Source organism: Geotrypetes seraphini, chromosome 3 (assembly GCF_902459505.1).
Source record: "Geotrypetes seraphini chromosome 3, aGeoSer1.1, whole genome shotgun sequence".
NCBI lineage: Eukaryota > Metazoa > Chordata > Amphibia > Gymnophiona > Dermophiidae > Geotrypetes > Geotrypetes seraphini.
Window position 1 is genome coordinate 112,933,463 of NC_047086.1, and position 24,377 is coordinate 112,957,839.

A 24,377-nucleotide genomic window follows, 5' to 3' on the forward strand; every position below is an offset into this window, starting at 1 on the left:
GCATGTTTTTTGCCAGAGGTATGTGCATGGGTGAATTGCAAATACACAAGTAATTTTATAGTATTCTATAATTTATTTGCATTCTGGCTGACATGTAGAGACACAGGCATTTACGCAGCCAAAGAGCTGGTGCAAGTGACTACCAACACAAGTGCCAGAAAACATGCTTATATTAATGGCATTCTATAAAGAAAAGTAGACAATTTCTTTTCTTTATAGAACAGGCTTTAAATAGGCACCTGCTTACCTTCTTATCCTAGTTACCCTGTTATAGAATTACCTTCATAAAAGGCACAGGCCATTATTTTAATTATGCTAAATGAACCATCTCCACTATCAAATTGCACTGTTTAGCTAAATTGTCCCAGGAGACATTAGGATTCCCTTTCTATTCGCTCTTGCATACATTGAATTTATTAGAACCAACTTAACAATGTCGGCTAAACCTTGGACAATTGGAATAACATGGGTTTTGGTTTGCAAATGGGGTGTAATAATCAATTAAGCAGAATTCTACTTATAGATATTTTGTCTCCTAGGTTCTGTGAAGTGTCCTGCAAAGTGGAATGCATCATTCAAATCGGGAGAAACGTATCCCTTAATTATATTTTCCCATGGACTTGGCGCATTTAGGTATAGTGGCTTCTCAACAGATGGTTCTGTATCATTTACAAAGAGGGCTCAAAATAAATAGGACTAGTTTGTATTAATGAGTACGTTTTACATGTCTCCAGGGTTTGAGTAGAGCCTCAGTATTGTCAGCATCACCAATTGTCACCAATTTGTTTAGAGAGTGCTTAAGAGCTTCACTCATTTAAGTGATGCCCTAGCAATATTCCTGGAAATCTTCAGTTTCTTTGATGGCACTCGTGGCCTAATTCTATGACGCTCAAAATTGTGCTTGGTAATTTGGACCTTCCCTCCCCCAATTTCTATGTGTAATTTGAATAACAAGATTATATCGATAATTGGGCACTAATGATCAATTATTAGTGCTAACTGACCTTCATTAAAATGTGCACGTAAATTTTTAGTCATGGAGATCTGGGTGTAAATTTTTATATGCGAATTCAAAAAAGGGGTGCAGCCATGAGATGGACATGGTGGTTTGGGGGCATACACACAGTTGTATAAAATAAGGGAGATCCACGCATAATTTAGGCATGAAAATTTGTACCAGGTTTTACTTTGTGTAAATCCTGGCATGTTAAATTGGGTGCTGATCTTGGCGCCAAACACTATTCTATAAATGGTGTCCAACTCTGAACACCGTTTATAGAATAGCACTTAGCGTGAAATTTTATGTGCGCCGATGGAGTGGAGGAGTGGCCTAATGGTTTGGACCCCTGCCTTAGCTCCCTGAGGTTGTGGGTTCAATCCCTGTGCTGCTCCTTATGACCCTGTGTAAGTCACATAACACTCCATTGCCCCAGATACCATAGTTAGATTGTGAGCCCATCAGGACAGATAGGGAGAAATACTTAAGAGTACCTGAATAGAATATAAGTGGTATATAAAATCTTTCTTTTTTTTTATTTCTTTTTTTTCCGGCACCATATATAAAATTTTGACCTTAATGGATATGCTTGCTGTATGAGACATAATATCAGTTTTTTCTTCCATATTTCTGTTGTTCCATCACTATTCTTTCTTTTACTCGTATGTAGCAACTTCGGTATTAAGAATGGTGCTAATAGTCTGGATGTATGCATCCTTTCTACTCAAATAGGAAAATGTAATGAATCATTTCGACCAAGTTTAGATTTAAAAATATAACTGTGTTGAAATGCTACCTATTTATGTATACTGTATATTCTGTTAAAATGTATTGCTGGATACTTTCAGAAGAAACTTTTATATACAAGTTATTTTAGTTCTAGAAATTTCTTCCTAGTATTGAGCACATAGCTGCTTGGTAGCCTTGCCTGGTAGAAGGTGGAAAATCTCGCTCATCACCTCCAGAGAAGCCAATTTTTTTTGGTACATCTTGGTGCCAAAAACAAAAGAAGATGCAGAAAAGAGATGCTGAAAGCCAAATTCAGGCTTTTAGGTAGAAAATTTAAATCCAGAACTTCAGGGTAGCATTTGAAGGGCACTGATATACACAATAACAAAAAGATCCCACTGTTTAAAACATAAGGTATAAAAGAGGGGAGGAAAAGGATATCAGAAACCCGCTTGGTGACAAGGTTCCACGTTTTATTAATTGATTCTGAAAAATCTTCCCCTTCCTTTTTTATTCTATTACTTTTAAATTTATTATGATTCTTTCTTCCTTTTAATATAAATTTTTTTATAAAATCTTCTCTACTGAGTCTTCTCTTAAAACTATATTCTTTTGAATTATTGTTCAATATATTTAAAAAATTTACTTATCTCAGCCCGAGTGGACCCGTTTTGCCAGAATTACTGGCTTTCTCAAGGGTTCACATAGGCTGCTGCATGTTTATTCAGCAGCTTTCACTCACTAGGTTTCATGTCTGGAATAAAACTGGGTTTAGGTTCTAGATACCAATAAAGCAATAAGGAAACTTTCATTCTAAGGCCTAGATTCACTAAAGTCAGCGATCATCCCTAAATCTGTTTTCACAGGTTTAGCAATGAATGCTGCTAACCAACCCGATTCACACAGTAGCCCACCATGTGTTTTTCCCCTCGATTGCCCATTTTCTGATTTTCTGAGCGTTTTCAGGATTTCCCCAATGAATGCAAATCAGTAAAACCCCATGCAAAATAGCCAAGCAATTGATTCACTTACATTGCTTCACTATTTAGCATCGGGTTTTACCTGTCCTAAAACTAGATTGCTATAGAATTGTGTTACTGACAGGTCTGCCTGTTTTTGTGTTTTTTAAAAAAAAATTTCCATGGCAGATATGTTGCGCGTATTACACACGCAAAATATCTGCCCCATTAAAAAGAAAAAATCCCCCACCGCTGCCAACGGCCCTCCCCCCAGAACCGCCAAAAACAGCATGAGGGATTCCCACTCCCTTCTTCCACCACAGCGCCCCCTCCCCGCCCCAGTGCCCGTACCTTTCTATTGGGAGTAGATGGTACAAAAAATACCTCCTGCTCCTTCTCTGGTCGCTACGCCGGTGGGCCTTAGGCCCCGCTCCAGTGCATCATGTGATGCATGGGGAGGGGCCTAAGGCCCTGATTGGCTCAGACGCCATGGGCATCTCCCTTGGGAAGGGCCAGAGGCACCTGAGCCAATTGGGGACTTCCATAGGAAGGAGCCTAAAAAAGTCTCTGACTGGCCAAAACAAACTTTGACTCTCCTTTGCTTTTGTTTATCGGTGTGTTCCTTCAGAACCATTTTTGCACACACCTTTCTCATGCCAAGATTTTCAGTTTAGATTTTCCTAACTATAATTCTGTCAATGTTTACTTGATCTGTTATGCTTCTCGCAGTCAGCTGACGATTTTGATGCACAATACGACACATTTTTGCAGTATTTTTATCAGTTCTGTTTGTTGCTAGCCACCCTGACCTCTCCATCAGTGACATTTTCTCTCTCCTCAGAAAAACATTTAATCAATTTATATTTATTTATTTTATTTATTTATTTATTTATTTGGATTTTTATCCCGTCCTCCCAGTAGCTCAGAACGGTTTACAAATATACTGCCATTTTCTTCATGGCATTATCCCCATAAACTTGACTAACATGTCCCTGATTTCACTTCCACTCTTGCTAAGTTTAATAAGAAATTTAATGTTTGTTGCTCTAATTCAAGCTCTGACATTCTTGTGACAGCACACAAAATCATGCAACGACAATGAATGCCACTCAGCAAGGACATCATCACACACTGATACGAGCACAGCTCTGAGACACTGATACACCAAGGCTATGAAACCTTACCGAGCCATTTGTAGTGTTTACAATGTAAGCACACAGTGGCAAGTTCATGAACTTAATTGTCAGATTTCATATATATGATATGATACTTATAGTCCACCAACTCCCAATTATTAGGTTCAAAGCAGATTAACAAGAGTGTACATCTCACAACCATATTGAAAGTACAGTGAAATCAAAAGAAGCCAAGTCAAAAATATAATCTCTCAAATAAGTCTTTATAACTTTTTTTTTTAAAGATAAATAATGGGAATGGTCCTTAATTCAATAGGTAATGAACACCAAATCTGAACTGCTTGCAAACATTTTTTATATTTCACTCTAAAAAATGGAGGGAAATATAGCAACCTAGAATCTCCAGCTCGAGAAGAAGTTGGGGAAAGAGGAAAAGAAAACAAACTGATTAAATACTCTGGACAAATCCCAGCAAACATCTTATATGCACAGCAAGCAAGCTTGAAACCAATGCAATTTGGTCAAACAGGGAGTAGCATGATCAAATCTTTTTATCCCAAATATCAACTTTGCTGCAGTAGTTTGTTATCACATAGTTGGCCTCTAGATCAGTGTTCTTCAACCACCAATCTGTGGACCGGTGCCGGTCTGCAGAAAATTCTTGCCGGTCCGTGCAGGGCCGGTGAGATCAATGAGCTGCAATTTCCTGCCTGTCCGTGCTGGCGAGATCATGGGGAGCCTCCAACAGTGGCTTTCTCCCCTTCCAGCACCTCTTGATACTTGCCAGCATAGCGATTCACTTCGGTAGCCTTGGGGCTTTTGCTGAGTTGCAGCTCGCCTCTGATGATGGAACTTCATCTTTCCTTAGAGGCGGCACGACCCATCAAAGGACCCAAGGCTGCCTCAGTGAAATCCTGCACTGGCAAGTACCAAGTGCTGCTGGGAGGGAAGAAAGCCACTGTTAGAGGCTGGGAAGCTTCTGACAAGGGAAAATAAAGGGACAGTTGCTACTGGACCTGGAGGGAGGGGAAGGAGAGGTGCTGCTGGGAGGGGAGGAGGGAAAGGAGGCTGGGAAGCTGCTGGACAAGAGAAAATAAAGGGACAGCTCCTACTGGACCTGGAGAGAAGAAGAAAGCGAGATGCTGCTGGGATGGGAGGATGGGAAGGGAAGAGAATTACTGGGAAGGGAAAAGGAAAAAAGGAAGGAAATAGCTGGCAGGGAGATTAGAGGAGGGGAAGGGGTCAGGGTGGAATGGAGAGATCAGATGAGGGAAAGAGGAAAGACAGGAATGAGAAAGTAGAGAGATTGATGCTGGAAAGGGGGTCAGCAGAGAAATAAGCAGAGAGGGACAAAGATGCTAGATCTGGTATAGGAGAGAAAATGAAGAGAGCAGTGAAGCTGGAATGAATCATGTAAAAAGGAGAGAGGGGGCGCAGACTGGATGGAAAGGGGAGATGGACATAGAAAGAAGACAGATACCATATGGAAGGGGGAGAGGGCAGACAGTGGATGGAAGGGGCAGACGCTAGAAGGAAGAGAGTGAAAAGAAGATGAAAGCAGATACCAGAGACAACAAAATGTAGAAAAAAATAATTTTATTTCTATTTTGTGATTAGAATATATCGGATTTGAAATATATATCTTGCTAGAGCTGGTGTTAGACATAACTGGGGACTACAAAGCCCAGGCAGTGCTTCTTTAGCTTCCAGCAGGCTTAGGGCTCTCTCTGACCAGGGGGCAGTTGCCCTAGTTGCACTCCTCTAACACTATTCCTGTCATGTGTGAGTACGGTATTCTGTTAGCATGATATTTCTGTGTAGCATTCTGTAATAATTTGGTTTATTCAGTTTTCTTGATAGTAGAGGGGGGATATATGTGAAGGGGAGGGGAGACAGGGGTTTTGTTGATCCTTGCTCTGTATTTGTATTTATAAAATGACAATTGTACAGAATATTGTTTCTTTTTATACTTTAATAAAATACATTCAATATAAAATCATAACTGAGGCTTGTGCAGATGGGATCAGATGGTTTGTGGGGACTGAGCTCGCAGAGACGGGGCGAAAAGGGTTTTTTTAAAATTTCAATCCTAGTAGTTTGCCGGTCCACAAAATAATTATTTTATTTCCGTTGGTCCATAGGCGTAAAAAGGTTGAAGAACACTGCTCTAGATTACAAGCTATGCAATCAATAAAGACCATTGTAATAGTCCAGATACGACAAAGCTCCCTAGACTTTTGTGATAAATAAAACCATGGAAATGAACTGCTAGAGTGGCTATTCTGAAAATATTTGCAAAATACAGTATTTAAAATGGCCAAATCTCTGGTTAATTACATTTTTGATCTGATGGGCTGCATAAATTAAAAATTCAGTGGCAGGCCATAGGTTGCCCATGCCCACCCCTGATTTAGTAGCATCTCCGAGGTGCTTAGTGATGGTGTAATAGGCTGCACATTTCCTAGAAGCCATCTTTCAAATGTCTTTAATACTCCGTTAGACCACAGTGAGTCCAAAGTAGGATTAATGGCATGAACAAACGAGGCATATGCCTAGGACCCAATTATTTAGGAGGGGCCTTCTCAAATGTATAATTCAGTAGCTCGTAATGTCAGCTGCTGGCAAATAGAGAGATCTTGAAGGTATCAACAAGAATCACTGCTGCTCTCAGAGGTCTGAATTTTCTCCATCCCCCAACCCCCCCCTATTTCACTGCTCTCCATTTGGCAGGAAGACTATCAGCAGACTTCTTACCTGCTGCTGCTTCATCTGATGACTTTTCTTTGCCTTCAAAACTATGTAGAACCTCATTTGTAAGTGTTTTTCAATGTATTTATATGATGATAGAAATATTGTTCTAATCCTTTTTTTTTTTTTTTTTTTTGCCTAGGACCCTGTATTCTGCTATTTGCATTGAACTGGCATCTCAAGGATTTGTAGTTGCTGCTGTTGAACACAGGTAAGTGTTCTGTATCTCCAGAGTATTGTGGAGCTGATTTACTGAAAAAGACTAATTATTGTAAGTTAAAATGGCAGATAAGGCCTTTGAAAAATACAACCACACTTTAAAAAGATTCACAGTTTAAAAATGTCACCTGTCATGTATTTTGCTGCTCAATATCAGGCTTTCCAGCTCTAATAGCCCTTCTAGCAAGGGTGTAGCTACCTTGGAGCAAGCCCAGTAAAAAGCCCAAGGCTGTCCAGTGTTAGGGGCCACCTGTTCAAAATGCTTCTTCTATCATATTCCTTGCTCTCCATCCCTGCAAGTCCAGCATCACTTTATCCCCTTTCCTCCAACTCTCCCTCTATCCCAATCCTCCCTCCCACACTGCCCTCCACACTTTCATTGAGTCACTAGCAGCAGCACCAATCAAAACGAGCTATTTCAGGCCAGTCCTATTGGGCCTTCCCTTTGCGCATCCTGTCTCATCAAGTTTCAAGTTTATTTATTCTTAATGAATCGCCTATTTTAAATCACTAAGCGATTTACAAAGCCTTAATACATACAGATTGAAACCTAAACACATGCAGATTAAATGTTATTGATAATATAAATTGAAATTTACTTAAATATTAAACATACTTAATTACAAACGTATAATAAAATGTTAGTTAGGGTATCGAGACATACTTGAATTGTGAGGATAAATAGGGAAGAAATTACAATAATTGGATAGGAAAGGAAGAGTAATAATAAAGGAAAAAACAAATAGGAAGGGGAAATAAATTTATAAATGAATAAAAAAGCATAACAAACTATTAAACATCATATGCATCTTTAAAAAGAAACGTTTTTAGTGTTTTTTTAAAAATGGATAAATCTTTTAATTCCCTAATGTGTTGCGGTAAGAGATTCCAAGACTGAGGGGCAATAACAGAGAACATGTCGTTACGTCTAGTTCCAATCACCTTCAATGAAGGGACCGACAAAAGATTGGAAGAAGAGGAGCGAAGTGAACGAGACGTGTTATACGGAATTAACCATCTATTAATAAATTGTGGCTCGTTTAGAGTGATGGCTTTAAAAACTAAAAATAAAAGTTTAAACGTAATACGGTGCGTTACCGGTAACCAATGAGATCTGATAAGAAGGGGAGTCACATGATCATATTTTCTTGCATTATAGATTAATTTGACGGCTGTATTCTGAATTAATTGTAGTCTTTTTTTTTCCTTTTGTGTAATATTAATGAAGAGGGAATTACAGTAGTCCAATTTAGAGATTATCAAAGAATGAACCAAGATATTTAAGGATTCAGGCTGAAGGAATTTAGAAAGCGAACGAATGAGACGTAATTTGTAAAAGCATGTTTTAACAGTATTACTAATGTGGTTATGGAATGTAAGTTTATCATCAATCAAAATGCCTAGAATTTTTATGGTAGTAACCAGGTCTAGTGCGGCGTTATTAATAGAAATTGGGGTAATTAATTTAATATCATTTTTCCAAGTAAATAACATTGTTTTCGTTTTTTGAAGGTTTAAAGCTAATTTATTTGAGAAAAGCCAGTTTTTTATCGAAAGAAGTTTATTATTTATACTTGTTATATGGTCCAAATTTTCAGGATCTAATGGATGAATTAGTTGTATGTCATCAGCATAAGCAAAAGTGGTAAAACCTAAAGACTGTGCTAAGTTTAAAAGTGGAGAGAGAAATATATTGAAGAGGAGGGGTGAAAGTATTGAACCTTGTGGAATTCCATAATTTGTAGAATAACATTTGGAAATATTATTATTAAAGCTGATGACAGTGGATCGATTTGTAAGAAAAGAGGAAAACCACTCTAAAACTTGGTCTTTGACACCAATAGAGTTTAGACGATCTAATAAAAGGTTATGATCTATGGTGTCGAAAGCAGCTGTTAAATCTAGGGAGATTAAGATAACCGATTTGTGATGGTCTAAAAAATAGTGAATATTGTTAATTAGGCCATTCAAGGTGTATTCTGTACTATAATATTTACGGAAACCAGTTTGATGAGGGTGGAGTACATTGGTTGTTTCAATGAAATCTGAAAGTTGTTCAAAAACTAGTCTCTCTGTAAGTTTGGCTATGAAAGGAATATTTGCGATCGGACGATAATTAGAAGTTTCATCTGGAGAAACTTTATAGTCTTTCAAGATTGGAAAAGTAATGGATTTTTTCCATTCTTGAGGAAGGGAGGCCGTGGATAAACTGTGTTGTATTAAAGCTAGAATGAAAGGGCCTAAACAAGAAAAGAATTTTTTAAGATAATATGGAGGTATTATTTCTTCGCGTGTTCCTTTTAAGTTTGTTTTATTTAAAATAGACTCAATATCACTTAATGACGGAATTTTAAATTTTGCGCATTTGGAAGTAGAAATGTATAGAGAATTGTCGTTGTCTAATGGTTGAAAGGAAGAGATTGGTTGAAAAGTATTACGAATCAATTCAAGTTTAGAGGAAAAATAATCCGCAATGTCTTGAGATGAGAGTGCATCTTCCTGTGGGTGGGACATGACAGAGACAAGGTCCCAGTGAGCCAGCTTAAAATAGCCTGTTTGATCAGTGCCACTGCTGGCAGAAGCATAAAATGTCCCGTTCTCCCAGACCCCATATTTTTTCCTTCTTATAGTAAACCCCCTAGTCTCCTCAGCACATCACTGCCAAGGAGAACAGCACACACACATACCACCTCTCACAGTACCCACACACTAATCAAACAAACCCCCAGTCATGCACCCCCCCATCCCCCACCCACCCCCATCTTGAGAGACCAGAGGAAAATGGAAGTACACTTTCCACAAGGCTGTATAGGCTAAGATGTCAGGTTTTGTGGAGTATTTATAGTAACAAAGCACAGCAGACATCTGGTGAAGACAGCTCTCCACAGGTATGACCTCATCCTGTGTCCAATATTGTAAAATAGTTTTCTTAACAGTTAGCAATGCCATATATATGAAATGCCACTGTGGCATAGTGAGGCCCTGCTCCATCAAGAAGATCTGATCCCCCAGCAGCAAGGTTTTATAATCCCACTCCAAAGGCTGTTGTACTACCAGTAGGATTTGGGTAAAGGAGCAGTTCCATAATTGCAGGGTATAGCATTCCACAAAGGAATGCAAAAGGATACCTGGGCAATTTTGCATTTACTACATATCCCATCTTCCCATAAGCCCATACGAGCACCACGCTCTTTAGTGATATAGGCTCTGTGCAGGAATTTAAAATTTATTTCCTGTAAAGCTGCAGATTTAATAAACTCATATAAGGTATGAAAGAGGTGCAGAATATCCTCGGGAATGTAATGTACAGAGAGGTCCCTGTTCCATTGTTCCCAAATGGTAGATAAGAGCCCCTTTAGAACTAGTGTGCGGACCACCCCATACCATAAAGAAGGAGTTCACAGGTGCCAGAACCCTGAGTAAATAGGTGTCCCCAAGTCTACAGCCCCACTCGGTGCCATGCTGCCATTGCACAGTCTCATAATAATGACGCGCTTGCAGGTAAGCAAAAAATTGATGAGCAGAAATTCCCCACCCCTCCTGAAAATGGGAAAAGGCAGGAAAAGCACCCATCTCTGCATCTACCAAGTCATTAAGTTTATCTGCCCCCAAAGAAGGTTACCCCTGAGTTGCAAGAACGGAGATGCCAATGGGATTCTTCCTTGAGTCCATCTCCACCACCGCCACATGGCACAGAAATCGAAGCTTCCAAGGAACCACAAGGAGAGTGCAATAGGTTCAAAAAAATATAGGGGTCACACTGGCCCTGCATCCATCCCATCGGCAAAACTCAAGCCACATTATACGCTCGTAAATCAGGCAGCCCGAGCCCACCCTCACGTTTTGGGTAGATGAGCTTATGATAACCAATCTGCATCGACCAGTGCCTCCACAAAAACGCAATAAAAATAGATTGGACCTTTTCCCTTTTCAATAACCATAAGGGCACCATCTGAAGAGGGTATAATAATTTTGGTAGCAATATCATTTTAATCAGCGCCTCACATAAGGTTCTAATTTTCTCAATGTTTGCTAAAATGTTGCTGGCATACAGGACCCGAGGGTCTGTGTGTAGGTAGATGCCCAGATATCTCATAGGTGTACATACCAGTGGTATAGAAAGGGTGTCATGCCACCGCTCCCAGCCCGGCCCCGCCAAAGGCAACACTTCTGATTTCTCACAATTTACTTGAAGACCGGAGATGTGACCAAAGTCCCGAACTAGGCATAATGCCAATGGAAGATGGAGGGTTACATGATTTGCCCAAAATCACAAGGAGTGTTTGGTGGGATTTGAATTTAGGGGTAGCCTAATGGTTAGAACATCAGGCTGAGGAAAAGGGAAAAAACTAAGTGGTCTCTCAGTTATAACTTTCCTTTTTTGTTCTTTATAGAGATGAGTCTGCTTCAGCAACATATTATTTACAAGACACAGCTGTTTCTAATGCTGAGAAACAAACTTCAGGTCTCCAGCAGGATGTGTGGATCTACTATAGAAATCTAAAGCCAGGAGAAGAGGAATTTCCTCTCCGCAGTAAACAGGTACTGAAAGAACCTAAAGCATCAGCAATGCTATGCCTCACTGAGTATTGGTAAAATGAGGGGGGGGGGGTATATACAGTCATGCTACAGCCTTCCTGGATGCTGTTGAAATATAATGGGGATATATACAACAATTCTGCAGCCTCACTGGTTGTTGGTGAAATATGAGATATATAATAAAGCCACTTTCTGCCACTCAGGATAAATAAATAATTTTCCCTCTTCTAGTTTTTCATTGAGTCAGCATGAATAACAAATTTAAATGTAAAGTCCTTCCCTTGTTCAAAAGTAGGCTGAAACCCCACCTTTTTGAGACAGCCTTCAACTCATAACCCTACTCCCCTTTGCTCTCTGCTCACCACCCTAGCCAGCAGTTTAACCATCCCCTCTAACTGTAACCCCTACCCTGGCATCCTGTTTGTCTAACATAACATAGTAAATGACAGCAGATAAAGACCTGAATGGTCCATCCAGTCTGCCCATTAGTTATACCCATTAAAAATACATGATTAAATCTGTCTTGATTGTTTAGATCAGGGGTGTCCAACCTGCGGCCCCGTGAAGTATTTTATGCAGTCCCGGTCGAGGGCGATGCAGTGTTTTCCTCTGCTGCCCCCAGGCGTTTACCGTCTTGCTGGCTCCCTTCTCTGTCTTGCTACAGCGTTTGCACATTTGTGCTGCCCCAGAAACATTTTTTTCGGCCAATGCGGCCCAGGGAAGCCAAAAGGTTGGACACCCCTGGTTTAGATTGTAAGTTCATTCGAGCAGGGATCGTCTCCTTTGTGACTCTGTAGAGATCTAGAAATAATTAATAGTAGATAGGACCCTTTAGACAGATACTCTTCCTACAGTTTTTCAGAAAAATTGAAGATCCAGTTTAAACATGCTCATCTCTCCCATTCATAATTACATAGTGAATGACAGCAAATAAAGAGCAATATGGTCCATCTAATTTGCCCAGTAAAGTGGCTGGAGTTATACCTGCTGCTTTCTACTTTTGTTCAGGATTGTACATGCCACTCTGTGCAGGTTACATCCTTCTATACCTTTTTGTTTAGGGTTGTATGTGCCACTCTTTGCTTGTTCACACTTCAAACGTTCACACTTCAAAAGTTTTGCTTTTGATTCCATCCTCTGTGTCTACCCACACATCTCTTGGGGATCATGTAGTTTTGATTATAGTAATTCACAGGGAGTACAGCTTGACAAATGAAGGGCAGATCAAAGAGCTCACAACCTTCTGATCTTTCTCAACATTTATTAATTTAATACATTTTTTTAATGTCAGACGATCTATGGATGCAACACTGTACACATTGTTTCAGATGGCTGCTCTGTCGCTCCCACTAAAAGCTTTCAGTCTGAAACAATCACATCTAAGTATAAAACATGGAAAAAAAGAGGCAGCTACTTCAAAATGACCACGGGTAATTCAAGAGCAACTGAAGCATATTTTATAGATGTAAATATCAAGATATAGGGGAAAGGTCTGATGGAACTATGTCTTTTACATTACATCAATGAGGTTTTCCTATTTGCAGTGAAGATAAGAAGCACAGATGGTAAAAACCTACAGGGGATGTTGCTACAGCAAAGGAAATGCTCAGGCTGGGTTATGTTAGAGCACAAGAGTGGTAATTATAAGAAGTAGAAGGAAGAGGTGTGTGCAAGGCTCACCACTAACTCATTGATCTTTATCAAGTTATATCTAGAGCAATTTTGAAACTGCAGAGAGTACTTGCAGGTGCAGACCCATGGCTGTTTTAAAAAAGCACCACAAAAATATTGGCGGCACTGCAGGCACAAGTGCACCCATGCACTTTGCACTTGTTATGAAACCAGGGCAAAGTGTATGGGTTAAAGCACGCCTGGGTGCTTCAGAATGAAACTGTCACTTTTGGTTGACTGGTTTTGCCCTTAGCCCTCCACGTTCCTGCTCTGAGCTGTCAAGTTCAGTTTATTTGATATACCACCAATCTAATAAAAAAAATCTAAGCAGTTTATAAGTTCATTTAAAAGAATACAGGGGCAATGTAAAACTGAGTAGACAATATAAACCAGAACTACTGTATATTCAGAGATCTGACATAGAATTGTTAAATCACAAGAGGATTGTGAAAAACTGCAGGACTGGAGATAACATGAATTCACTAGAGGTAAGTCTTATCAGACAAATCTGATCAATTTCTTTGACTGGGTGACCACATCATGTCCTTGATGATTGATTCCCATTGGCTCCCTATAAGCCATCTCATCACTTTTAAAATATTACTTCTAGTTTTTAAATCTATAATCTATAATGAACCTCAATTCATAACCAGAATGCTTACTCCTTATAACGCATCCCGGTCTCTCCGCTCAACTTCTCATAACCTTCTAACGGTTCCATCCCTGAAAATTATAGGCACCAGAAGACAGGATATGTTTTCGGTTATGGCCACTCAACTGTGGAATTCTATTCCACAGTACATCAGAGATGAAAAAGATCTCTCATCCTTTAAAAAAATCCTAAAAACCTATCTTTTTAAAGATGCATTCAGCCTATCGCTCGCTCACTGACCTGAAATCTTAAGCTTTTTTTTCTTTTTTCTTTTAACATCTTTGAATTTTTCACCCTCCCTCTCGTTTACTTCCCTATTGTTTTTCAACTCTAACAAGGAATTGTAACTTTTCCCCCCTAATCCCCACGACTCATGTTAGTCTTATTCTGTAAGTCTGAAATAATTTTATTGTATTCACTACCCTTTTTTTTTTTTTTTTAAATTGTACATCACTTAGGAAATTAAATAAGCAATTCATCAAACACTAATAAAAACTTGAAACTTGAAAACTTGATAGAGGATGTGCGCTAGATGTGGTGTATTTAGATTTTAGCAAAGCCTTGGACAGTGTTCCACACAGACATCTAATAAATAAACTGAGTGCCCTTGGGATAGGTCCCAAAGTGACGGGCTGGGTCAGGAACTGGTTTAGTAGAAGGCAACAGAGGGTAGTGATCAAATGGAGATCGCTCTGAGGAAAGGGATGTTACCAGTGGTGTGCCTCAAGGTTCTGTTCGTGGGCCTATTCTTTTTAACATTTTTATAAATGATATTGCTGAAGGGTTGTCAGGTAATATTTGCCTCTGTGTGGATGATATCAAATTCTGCAATAGAGTAGACACACCATGGTGTGAACAACATGAAGAAAGACCTGGTGAAGCTTGAAGAATGGTCTGAAATTTGGAAGCTAAAATTTAATGCTAAGAAATGCAAGATCATGCATTTGGGCTGCAAAAACCCGAAGGAACGGTTCAGTTTAGGGGTGAAGAACTTAAAAGCACAACAGAAGAGCGGGGCTTGGGTGTAATTGAAAAGGTGACAGCGAAAGCTAGAAGGTACATAGGAAGAAGTATGGCCAGTAAGAAAAAGGAGGTATTGATGCCCCTGTATAAGACTCTGGTGAGACCTCATTTAGAATATGGTGTACAATTCTGGAGATCGCATCTTCAAAAATATATAAAAAGGATGGAATCAGTCCAGAGGAAGGCTACTAAAATGGTGCATGGTCTTTGTCATAAGGCATATGGAGACAGACTAAATATGTTTACTTTAGAGGAAATGCAGGAAAGGGATAGAGATGTTTAAATACCTACGTGGCGTAAATGAGCATGAGTGGCATCTCTTCTTTTGAAAGGAAGCTCTGGAATGAGAGGGCATAGGATGAAGTTAAGAGGTGATAGGCTCCGGAGTAATCTAAGGAAATACTTTTATACAGAAAGGGTGGTAGATGTATGGAACAGTCTCCCGGAAGAGGTGGTGGAGACAGAGACCTGGATTCAAGAAAGCCTGGGATAGGCACTTGGGATCTCTTTGAACCGCAAGGTATTGGCAGAATAGAAATCACTAATGTAATGTAATAATGGTTACTGCGGATGGGCCTACTAGATGGGCCATTTGGCCTTTATCTACCATAATGTTTCTATGCTTCTAACTGGGCCCTAAATCTTTTTTCTTTAATCAGTAATCACAGCCCCCTCACCTCCCAATTCTTGTGTTAGCTCAGAGCAAATTCTATTTAGCAGAAGTCCCAAAAATTGGCAGCATGTTTGTTCAGATTTGCACATTAGAAAATAATATATATTTAATGCACTTTTCTTATGTGTTTGGATCGTTAATTTGTTCTTCTTTGAGTTCTTGTGGTTGAAGAAATAATCTTTGAGAGCAATGCAGTGGAGAAAGGGGAATGGGTGTGAGGATGCACTAAAGGATTTGAATAAAACCTACATTTATATATTTGAATATTTGTATGAATTTGATGCTGTGAACCCCACAGAAATAACCTTAGGAGTGGCCAATTGGTTGGAACAGCAATCTAAAGTGCAAGGAAGCTTGGGTTCAGATCCCACTGTAACTTCCCACTGAGACGCCATATGAATTTGGGCAAATCAAGTTTCAAGTTTATTATATATTTGATATCCTGCCTATCAGTACGTCTATGCGGTCTGTTTCACCCACTATTGGGTACTAACACTGAGGCAGAAATCTATCTATTACACCAGTACTAGTCTTTAAGCCTTTTACTTTAATGGGTGCTAGAATAGATGTGTGTGTCTTTCTTTCTTTCTGTCTTTTTCCTCGGCTGTCCACCACCACCCCTTGCCTGCTCCTCCTGTCCAGCAGTAGCTCTTCTACCTTCCTTTTTCCTCCCCAGAATAGCACCTATATAGGTGCTTTATGTTACTTAATGCTGGAAGTGGTGTTAGCCACCATAAAGCACCTACATAGGTACAATTTACGACATAGATAGGCACTGAAAATGTAGGCCTGGAAAACCCTGGCCTACATTTCCATTGCCTTTATGGCCCCCTTTTACTAAGCTATGGATGTCTGGGCATTTAATGTGTTGGCCTGCACTAGACGATGCATGCACTATTGAATTTTGAGACTGTTTGTTTTTCACATATAAAAAATCAATTTAAAAATAGAACTCAAAAGGATGCAATTTTAGTGCCAATTATGATTGATTGAGGCTTTTCCCTCATAGTGAAAATTTATTTTTGTTTATAGCCAATACACTTGTGAGAATGAATCTAGTAGTGTGTTTGATATATTTTATGTAGATGGGTATTTAAGATATACTGAAGTCCAGAATGTCAGAAAGCCCTGGAGCCCATGTCTTCAAACTTTCAGAAAATAAAAAAACAAGAGGGCATTCGGAAAAGTTGAAAGGGAGCAAATTCAAAACAAATGCTATGAAGTTCTTCTTTACACAACGTGTGGTGGACACCTGGAATGCAATTCCAGAGGACGTTATAGGGCAGAGTACGGTACTGGGGTTTAAGAAAGGATTGGACAAATTCCTGCTGGAAAAGGGGATAGAGGGGTATAGATAGAAATTTACTGCACAGGTCCTGGACCTGTTGGGCCGCCACGTGAGCGGACTGCTGGGCGCGATGGACCTCAGGTCTGACCCAGCGGAGGCATTTCTTATGTTCTTATGTCAGCATATAAACAGAATAAGGAGGGGATGAGCATGTACAGTAAAGGTATTCATTTGGAAAATTCAGAGACTTGTAGTTTGCTTTTACCCAGAATTAATCACAATTCATCTTTTAGGTTCATCAGAGAGCAGAAGAATGCATTAAAGCTTTGAATCTCATGCTTGATATTAATGATGGCAAAAAGGTGACCAATGTCTTATCCTTACCCTTTGATTGGAGTATGTTAAAGGTGAGAAAAAAATATTTTTGCTCTCTTAAAAGCTCGTTCTAAAAAGATTGCAGAGTTGCTGATTTTAAAAATCAAACTATTTTCTTCCAGTACCTACATTTCTCAAACACTATTATGGCATATTCACAGAGTTAGAGAAATTATTATAAAGTTTACTACCTAAGGGCTCCTTTTACTAAACTGAGGAAGAGCTTCTTATCAAGGCCAGTGAGATAAATGCTCATTCTATTCCTATGAGCGTTGGAGCATTTGCCTTGCTGACCCGCAGTAAGAAGCTTTCTGTGGTTTAGTAAAACCCAGCGTAAGTATTGTGTCTTCCCAGATGAGAAAAAAAAATCACCATTCCTGTAACATAACTAAAAGCTCTTCCATCTAATTCATTGAAGTCTTTAGTTTTTGGAAAAACTTTGGCATCTCAGTTCTTTGGCTAATAGTCTGGGCGTATTGCAAAATGGTGCTAGGACAGGGTTTGAGTATCTTACACAATAATATAACAACATCTAGCAGGATGATGATAAACTAATTAGCTACAGCACTTCAGAAGCACATTTTGAGCTACTTCTGTACTTGCTTTGATGGTCTTATTTTTAAATCGTGAAGCTTTTTATTGCTGTAAAACAACTTTTGACAGATGTACAGTGCTGCATCTGTTTAGCAGCGCTATAGAAATGATTAGTAGCAGTGCTTTAATTTTGGGAGGAAGAATACATAGTCGGCATTAAGGGCTCCTTTTACAAAGGTGTGTTAGGGCCATAACGCGTGGAATATCGCACGCTAGCCGCTACCGCCTCCTTTTAAGCAGGCGGTAATTTGACCAGCAGAGGTAAGAACGTCTTCGGACACCGACTAGCCCGCCTGCTTCGCAGGGCTTTAAACTAGGTAAGTTGGGGGAGGGGACCTACTCAAATACTGGTGTGGAAAGGAACTATCCTGATGGGACGAGTCGACACTCTGTTTCCGAGGTAAGGATCCAATATGCAAACAGTTCTCTAGGAGCCACACAGACTCAGTCAGGAATAGCCTTACAGGGACTCAGCAAACACAAAGTGTGGAGGGCCATGTATGTTAATGCACACAGTTTAGGCAATAAAATTCTAGAACTGGAAACTGAAATAAGGGATGCCAACCTGGACGTGGTGGCAATATCCGAGACTTGGTTCACGGACGCACATGGGTGGGATATGGCTATACCGGGGTACAATTTACTTCGTCAGGATAGAGAGGGCAAGTTAGGTGGAGGGGTAGCACTATACATTAAAGAGGACATCAAGACCACCAGGATCACTGATGTCAAGTATACCGGGGAATCCCTCTGGGTAAACCTGGCAAGAGGTGGCAAAAAATGCCTGTACCTTGGAGTGGTATACAGACCTCCAAGACAACTGGAAGACATAGACGCAGAATTAATTGAAGACATAGAGAATATAACTCTACGGGGCGACACTGTACTGCTAGGGGACTTCAACATACCTGATGCAGACTGGAACACATTTTCAGCAACAACCAGCAGCAGCAGGAGGCTTTTGACCTCCATAAAAGGAGTACATCTCAGACAGATGGTAACGGAACCCACTAGAGCCCAGGCGATCCTAGACCTGGTACTCACCAACGGGGAAAGCGTCTCAGAGGTCTCGGTAGGAGATACGCTGGCCTCCAGCGACCATAACATGATATGGTTCAACCTTGGGAAAGGATCCCCTAAATCAATTACAAAAACAAAGGTGCTCCAATTCCGGGGCACCGACTTCGCACGCATGGGGGATTTCGTTCATCAGAAGCTGCAGGACCAAGCAGAGACCGGCAATGTGGAAACTATGTGGTCGTACCTAAAATCATCCATACACGAAGCAACTAATCGATACATAAAATCAGTAGATAAACGACAAAGAAACAACAAACCCCAATGGTTCACTGAAGAGATCTCTCACCTCATTAAGGAGAAGAAAAAAAGCATTTCTTTCCTACAAATGTACGCAGAGAAGAGAAACTAAAGTAGAATATAAGACCAGATCTGCAACGGTCAAAACAGCAGTTAGGGAGGCCAAACTTCGAGTGGAAGAAACTCTGGCAAAGAACATTAAAAAAGGAGACAAATTCTTCTTTAGGTATATCAGTGATAGGAAAAGGAACACAGACGGTATAGTACGCCTTAGACAACCGGACGGAAACTACACGGTGGCGGATTCAGAAAAAGCAGAACTACTAAATGAATATTTCTGCTCAGTCTTCACCTGCGAAGCACCGGGACACGGACCACAGTTGATGATAAAAACAAGACGTGGATGACCCGTTTCAGAATTTTGAGTTCACACCTGGGGACGTTTACAACGAACTGGCAAGGCTGAAGGTAAACAAGGCCATGGGACCGGACAATTTACACCCAAGAGTGCTCAGAGAATTAAGAGACGTTCTGGCAGAACCATTGGCAGTGCTCTTCAATCTCTCACTAAGTACGGGGAAAGTTCCGTTAGACTGGAGAACAGCCAATGTCGTTCCTCTACATAAAAAGGGTTGCAAGGCTGAGGCTGCAAACTATAGACCGGTAAGCCTCACCTCAATAGTGTGTAAACTCATGGAAACACTAATTAAGTATAAATTAGATACGATCCTGAACGAGGGAAATCTCCGGGATCCCAGCCAACATGGATTCACCAAGGGTAGGTCATGCCAGTCCAATCTAATCAACTTCTTTGACTGGGTAACAAGAAAACTGGACTCAGGAGAGTCCTTGGACGTCGTGTACCTGGACTTCAGCAAAGCGTTCGACAGCGTCCCACACCGCAGGCTACTGAACAAGATGAAATCGATGGGATTAGGAGAGACTCTAACTGCATGGGTTAAAGATTGGCTTAATAGCAGACTTCAGAGGGTGGTAGTTAACGGTACCCTCTCTAAAATGTCGGATGTGACTAGCGGAGTGCCACAGGGTTCGGTCCTGGGCCCACTCCTCTTCAACATATTCATTGGGGATCTGACTCAAGGGCTTCAAGGCAAAATAACCTTATTCGCCGATGACGCCAAACTATGCAATATAGTAAACAGCTATAATCTACAGGATGCTATGGAGCAAGACCTGCGTACTTTAGAAAGTTGGTCCTTGATATGGCAGCTGGGCTTTAACGCCAAGAAATGTAAGGTCATGCATCTCGGTAACGGAAATCCCTGCAGAACTTACACCTTGAATGGAAAAACTTTAACCAGGACTACGGCAGAACGAGACTTAGGAGTAATCATCAGTGCTGACATGAAAGCAGCCACTCAAGTGGAGAAGGCTTCATCTAAAGCACGGCAGATGATAGGTTGTATCAAGAGAAGCTTCGTCAACAGGAAACCTGAAGTCATGATGCCATTGTACAGAGCCATGGTGAGACCTCATCTGGAGTACTGTGTGCAATTCTGGAGGCCACATTACCGTAAGGATGTGCTCAGAATTGAATCGGTTCAGCGGATGGCCACCAGGATGGTCTCGGGGCTAAAGGGTCTCCCGTACGAGGAAAGACTGAGCAAATTGCAGCTCTACACTCTTGAAGAGCATAGGGAGAGGGGAGACATGATTGAGACATTTAAGTACATCACGGGACGGGTCGAGGTGGAAGACGATATCTTTCTTCTCAGGGGACCCTCGACCACAAGAGGACATCCGCTCAAACTCAGGGGAGGGAAGTTTCGTGGAGTCACCAGGAAGTACTTCTTCACGGAGAGAGTGATCGAGCATTGGAACAAGCTTCCAGTGCAGGTGGTCGAGGCACGCAGCATCCCAGACTTCAAGAACAAATGGGATACCCATGTGGGATCCCTACGAGGTCATGCCAAGGGATAGGATCACTAGGACTTGAACGAGCGGGTCAGTAGAGTGACAGTATAATTACAATTATACTTAAGGGGTCAGAAGACTTAAGAGGGTGGGTAAATAGTGTGGGCAGACTTGATGGGCTATATGGCCCTTATCTGCCGTCATCTTTCTATGTTTCTAATTTTTCGGCTAGCGCGCGCTAATCTTGTGCGTGCGTTAAAAACACTAGCGCACCTTAGTAAAAGGAGCCCTAAGAAATAGAGAAAAAAATCTAATTATTTCCCCTCCCTCCCAGTTGGTTCAAGGCATTAAACGTCCTCTATGGAAGAAAAGAAAGACCTGCAGAAGGGGAGAGAAATATAACAAATCCATGTAAGCAGTTGTACAAAACATTGCTGTTAACAGCAGAGGGCTCCTTGTGCCACCAGATCGCTTGACTCTTCATGCTGACCTCTGAAAAAAACCCATACTTTCCCTGAGTAAAAATATGAAAAAGGATCATCAATGGATGCACTGTTACATGTAGAAAAAGTAGGTGGGCTTTGAGGCAGGATTAAGTTGGGGACACAGTGATGGGCATAGTTTTGATATTTTAAAACTACGCAGATTGCTTTTGGATAAAACATGCTCACTGAGAAAGAAGGCGCAAATCTCTGTAGATTTTCTCTAGGCAATTTTCAAAAGGAGAATACTCACGTAATTTTCCCTTGAATTGGTGCAAATTTCTCAGGTATGAGTAGTGGCAAATATTTTGCAGCTACCATTTCACATTTGAAAATTTGCATTCCACTATACACAACTACTTTCTTATGTTGTCATAATTACTATGTTTATTTTTTAAAAAATTTGATATACTATGAATTCCGCTATAATAAAACCCTAAGCGCGCATGCGCACTTCAAGCGCCGTGATCCGTGCTTCCATGCTGCGCATGAACAGTGCCTGCCTCAGCAGATTTCCTGCCCCAATCTCCAATGCTGGCTGACTTTCTGCCTTCTGACTATGAAACATAGAAATAGACAGCAGATAAGGGCCACGGCCCATCCAGTCTGCCCACCCTAATGACCCTCCCCTACCTTTGCTTTGTGAATAGATCCCATGTGTCGATCCCATTTGGCCTTAAAATCAGGCACGCTGCTGGCCTCAATCACCTCCAGTGGAAGACTATTCCAGCGATCAACCACCCTTTCAGTGAAAAAGAATTTCCTGGTGTCACCTCGTACTTTCCCGCCCCTGATTTTCCACGGATGCCCTCTTGTTGCTGCGGGTCCCTTGAAAAAGAAGATATCCTCCTCCGCCTCGATGCTGCCCGTGAGATACTTGAACGTCTCGATCATGTCCCCCCTCTCTCTGCGCTCCTCGAGCGAGTATAGCTGTAATTTGTCTAACCGTTCTTCGTACGGGAGATCCTTGAGTCCCGAGACCATCCGGGTGGCCATTCTCTGAACCGACTCCAGTCTCAGCACATCCTTGCGATAATGCGGCCTCCAGAATTGCACACAGTATTCCAGGTGGGGCCTCACCATGGATCTATACAATGGCATAATGACTTCCGGCTTACGGCTGACGAAACCCCTGTGTATGCAACCTATGATCTGTCTTGCCTTGGATGAAGCCTGCTCTACCTGATTGTCAGCCTTCATGTCCTCACTGACGATCACCCCCAAGTCTTGTTCTGCTACCGTTCTAGTTAGGATCTCACCTTTAAGGGTATAAGTCTTGCATGGATTTTGGCTGCCTAGGTGCATAACTTTGCATCTTTTGGCATTGAAGCTGAGTTGCCAGGTCCTAGACCAGCACTCTAGTAGGAGTAGGTCGGGCATCATGTTGTCGGGCATTGAATCTTCGTCCGTTATGCATTTGCCCACTACATTACTTAGTTTGGCGTCATCGGCGAATAATGTTATTTTACCGCAAAGCCCTTCTGCCAAGTCTCTTATAAAGATGTTGAATAGGATCGGGCCCAAGACCGAGCCCTGTGGCACTCCACTGATCACTTCCGTCATTTCGGAGGGGGTGCCATTCACCACTACTCTTTGAAGCCTGCCTCCAAGCCAGTTCCCAATCCATTTAGTCAATGTGTCACCTAATCCTATAGAACTCATCTTGCTCAGCAGCCTGCGGTGTGGTACTCTATCGAATGCTTTGCTAAAGTCCAGGTACACGATGTCCAGGGACTCCCCAACATCCAGCTTCCCCGTTACCCAGTCAAAGAAGCTGATCAGGTTGGATTGGCATGATCTCCCCTTAGTAAATCCATGTTGACAGGGATCCCGTAGATTCTCCTCATCCAGGATCTTATCCAATTGGTGTTTGATTAGAGTTTCCATTAGTTTGCTTACTATCGATGTTAGACTCATTGGTCTGTAGTTTGCTGTCTCCATCTTTGAGCCTTTTTTGTGGAGTGGAATGACGTTAGCCGTCCTCCAATCCAACGGGACGCTGCCTTTACTAAGGGAGAGGTTGAGCACTGACAGTGGCTCTGCCAAGACCTCACTCAACTCCCTAAGCACCCTGGGGTGTAGGTTGTCAGGCCCCATTGCCTTGTTAACCTTGAGCTTCGACAGCTCACCGTAGACACTGCTAGGGGTAAACTCGAAGTTACTAAACAGGTCAACTGAGTTAGCCCTTGTTTGTAGCTGAGGGCCAAGCCCCGGCGCTTCTCAGGTGAAGACTGAGCAGAAGTATTCATTTAATAGTTGGGCTTTTTCGGAATCCTTTTCCACATAGTCTCCGTCTGGTTTCCTAAGACGTACAATCCCGCCTGAGTTTTTACTTCTGTCACTGATATACCTGAAGAAGGATTTATCTCTCTTCTGGATGTTTTTTGCCAGAAACTCCTCCATGTGGAATTTAGCCTCCCTTACCGCTGTTTTGATGTCTTTTGACTTGGTCAGGTAGTCTGCTCTGGAGTCCTGTTTCCCCGATTGTTTGTAAGAGATGAATGCTTTTTTCTTCTCCTTGATGAGGTCTGAGATCTCCGCAGTGAACCACTGCGGCTTATTGTTCCTTCGCCATTTACTTACTAATTTAACATAGCGGTTTGTCGCTTCCTGTATGGTGGTTTTCAAAGACGACCACATTTCTTCCACGCTTTCGGTTTCTGCTTGGCTTTGTAGCGCCTGGTGAACAAAGGAACCTATGTCTTGGAAGTTTCTGTCCCTGAATTTGAGGACCTTAGTCAGCGTGGTAGATTTAATGAAACCTTTCCTAAGATTAAACCATGCCATGTTGTGGTCACTGGAGGCCAATGTGTCGCCCACCGAGACCTCTGTGACACTTTCTTCATTGGTAAGTAAAAGGTCAAGTATTGCCTGATTCCTTGTTGGCTCCAACAGCAGTTGCCTGAGACCAACTCCCTTCATAGAGTTTAATAGCCTCCTGCTGCTGCCGGAAGCAGAGGTAAGTGAATCCCAATCCACATCAGGCATGTTGAAGTCACCTAACAATACTGTGTCCCCATGCAAGGTGATATTTTCTATATCTCCGATTATTTCCATATCCAGGTCATCCTGTTGTCTTGGGGGTCTGTAAATTACACCA

At 41.4% G+C, this 24,377-nt stretch overlaps 1 protein-coding gene across 3 annotated transcripts in view; it reads left to right on the top strand.

Moving 5' to 3' along the window:
* Positions 1 to 24,377, top strand: part of PLA2G7 (phospholipase A2 group VII) — an 88,240-nt gene that overhangs the window by 23,907 nt on the left and 39,956 nt on the right. For all 3 annotated transcript variants that reach the window (XM_033938892.1, XM_033938891.1, XM_033938893.1), the window contains 4 exons: positions 540 to 633; positions 6,712 to 6,780; positions 11,183 to 11,330; positions 16,928 to 17,041. In XM_033938892.1, coding sequence (XP_033794783.1) covers positions 540 to 633; positions 6,712 to 6,780; positions 11,183 to 11,330; positions 16,928 to 17,041 — 425 coding nt within the window. The remainder of the gene's footprint in view (positions 1 to 539; positions 634 to 6,711; positions 6,781 to 11,182; positions 11,331 to 16,927; positions 17,042 to 24,377) is intronic.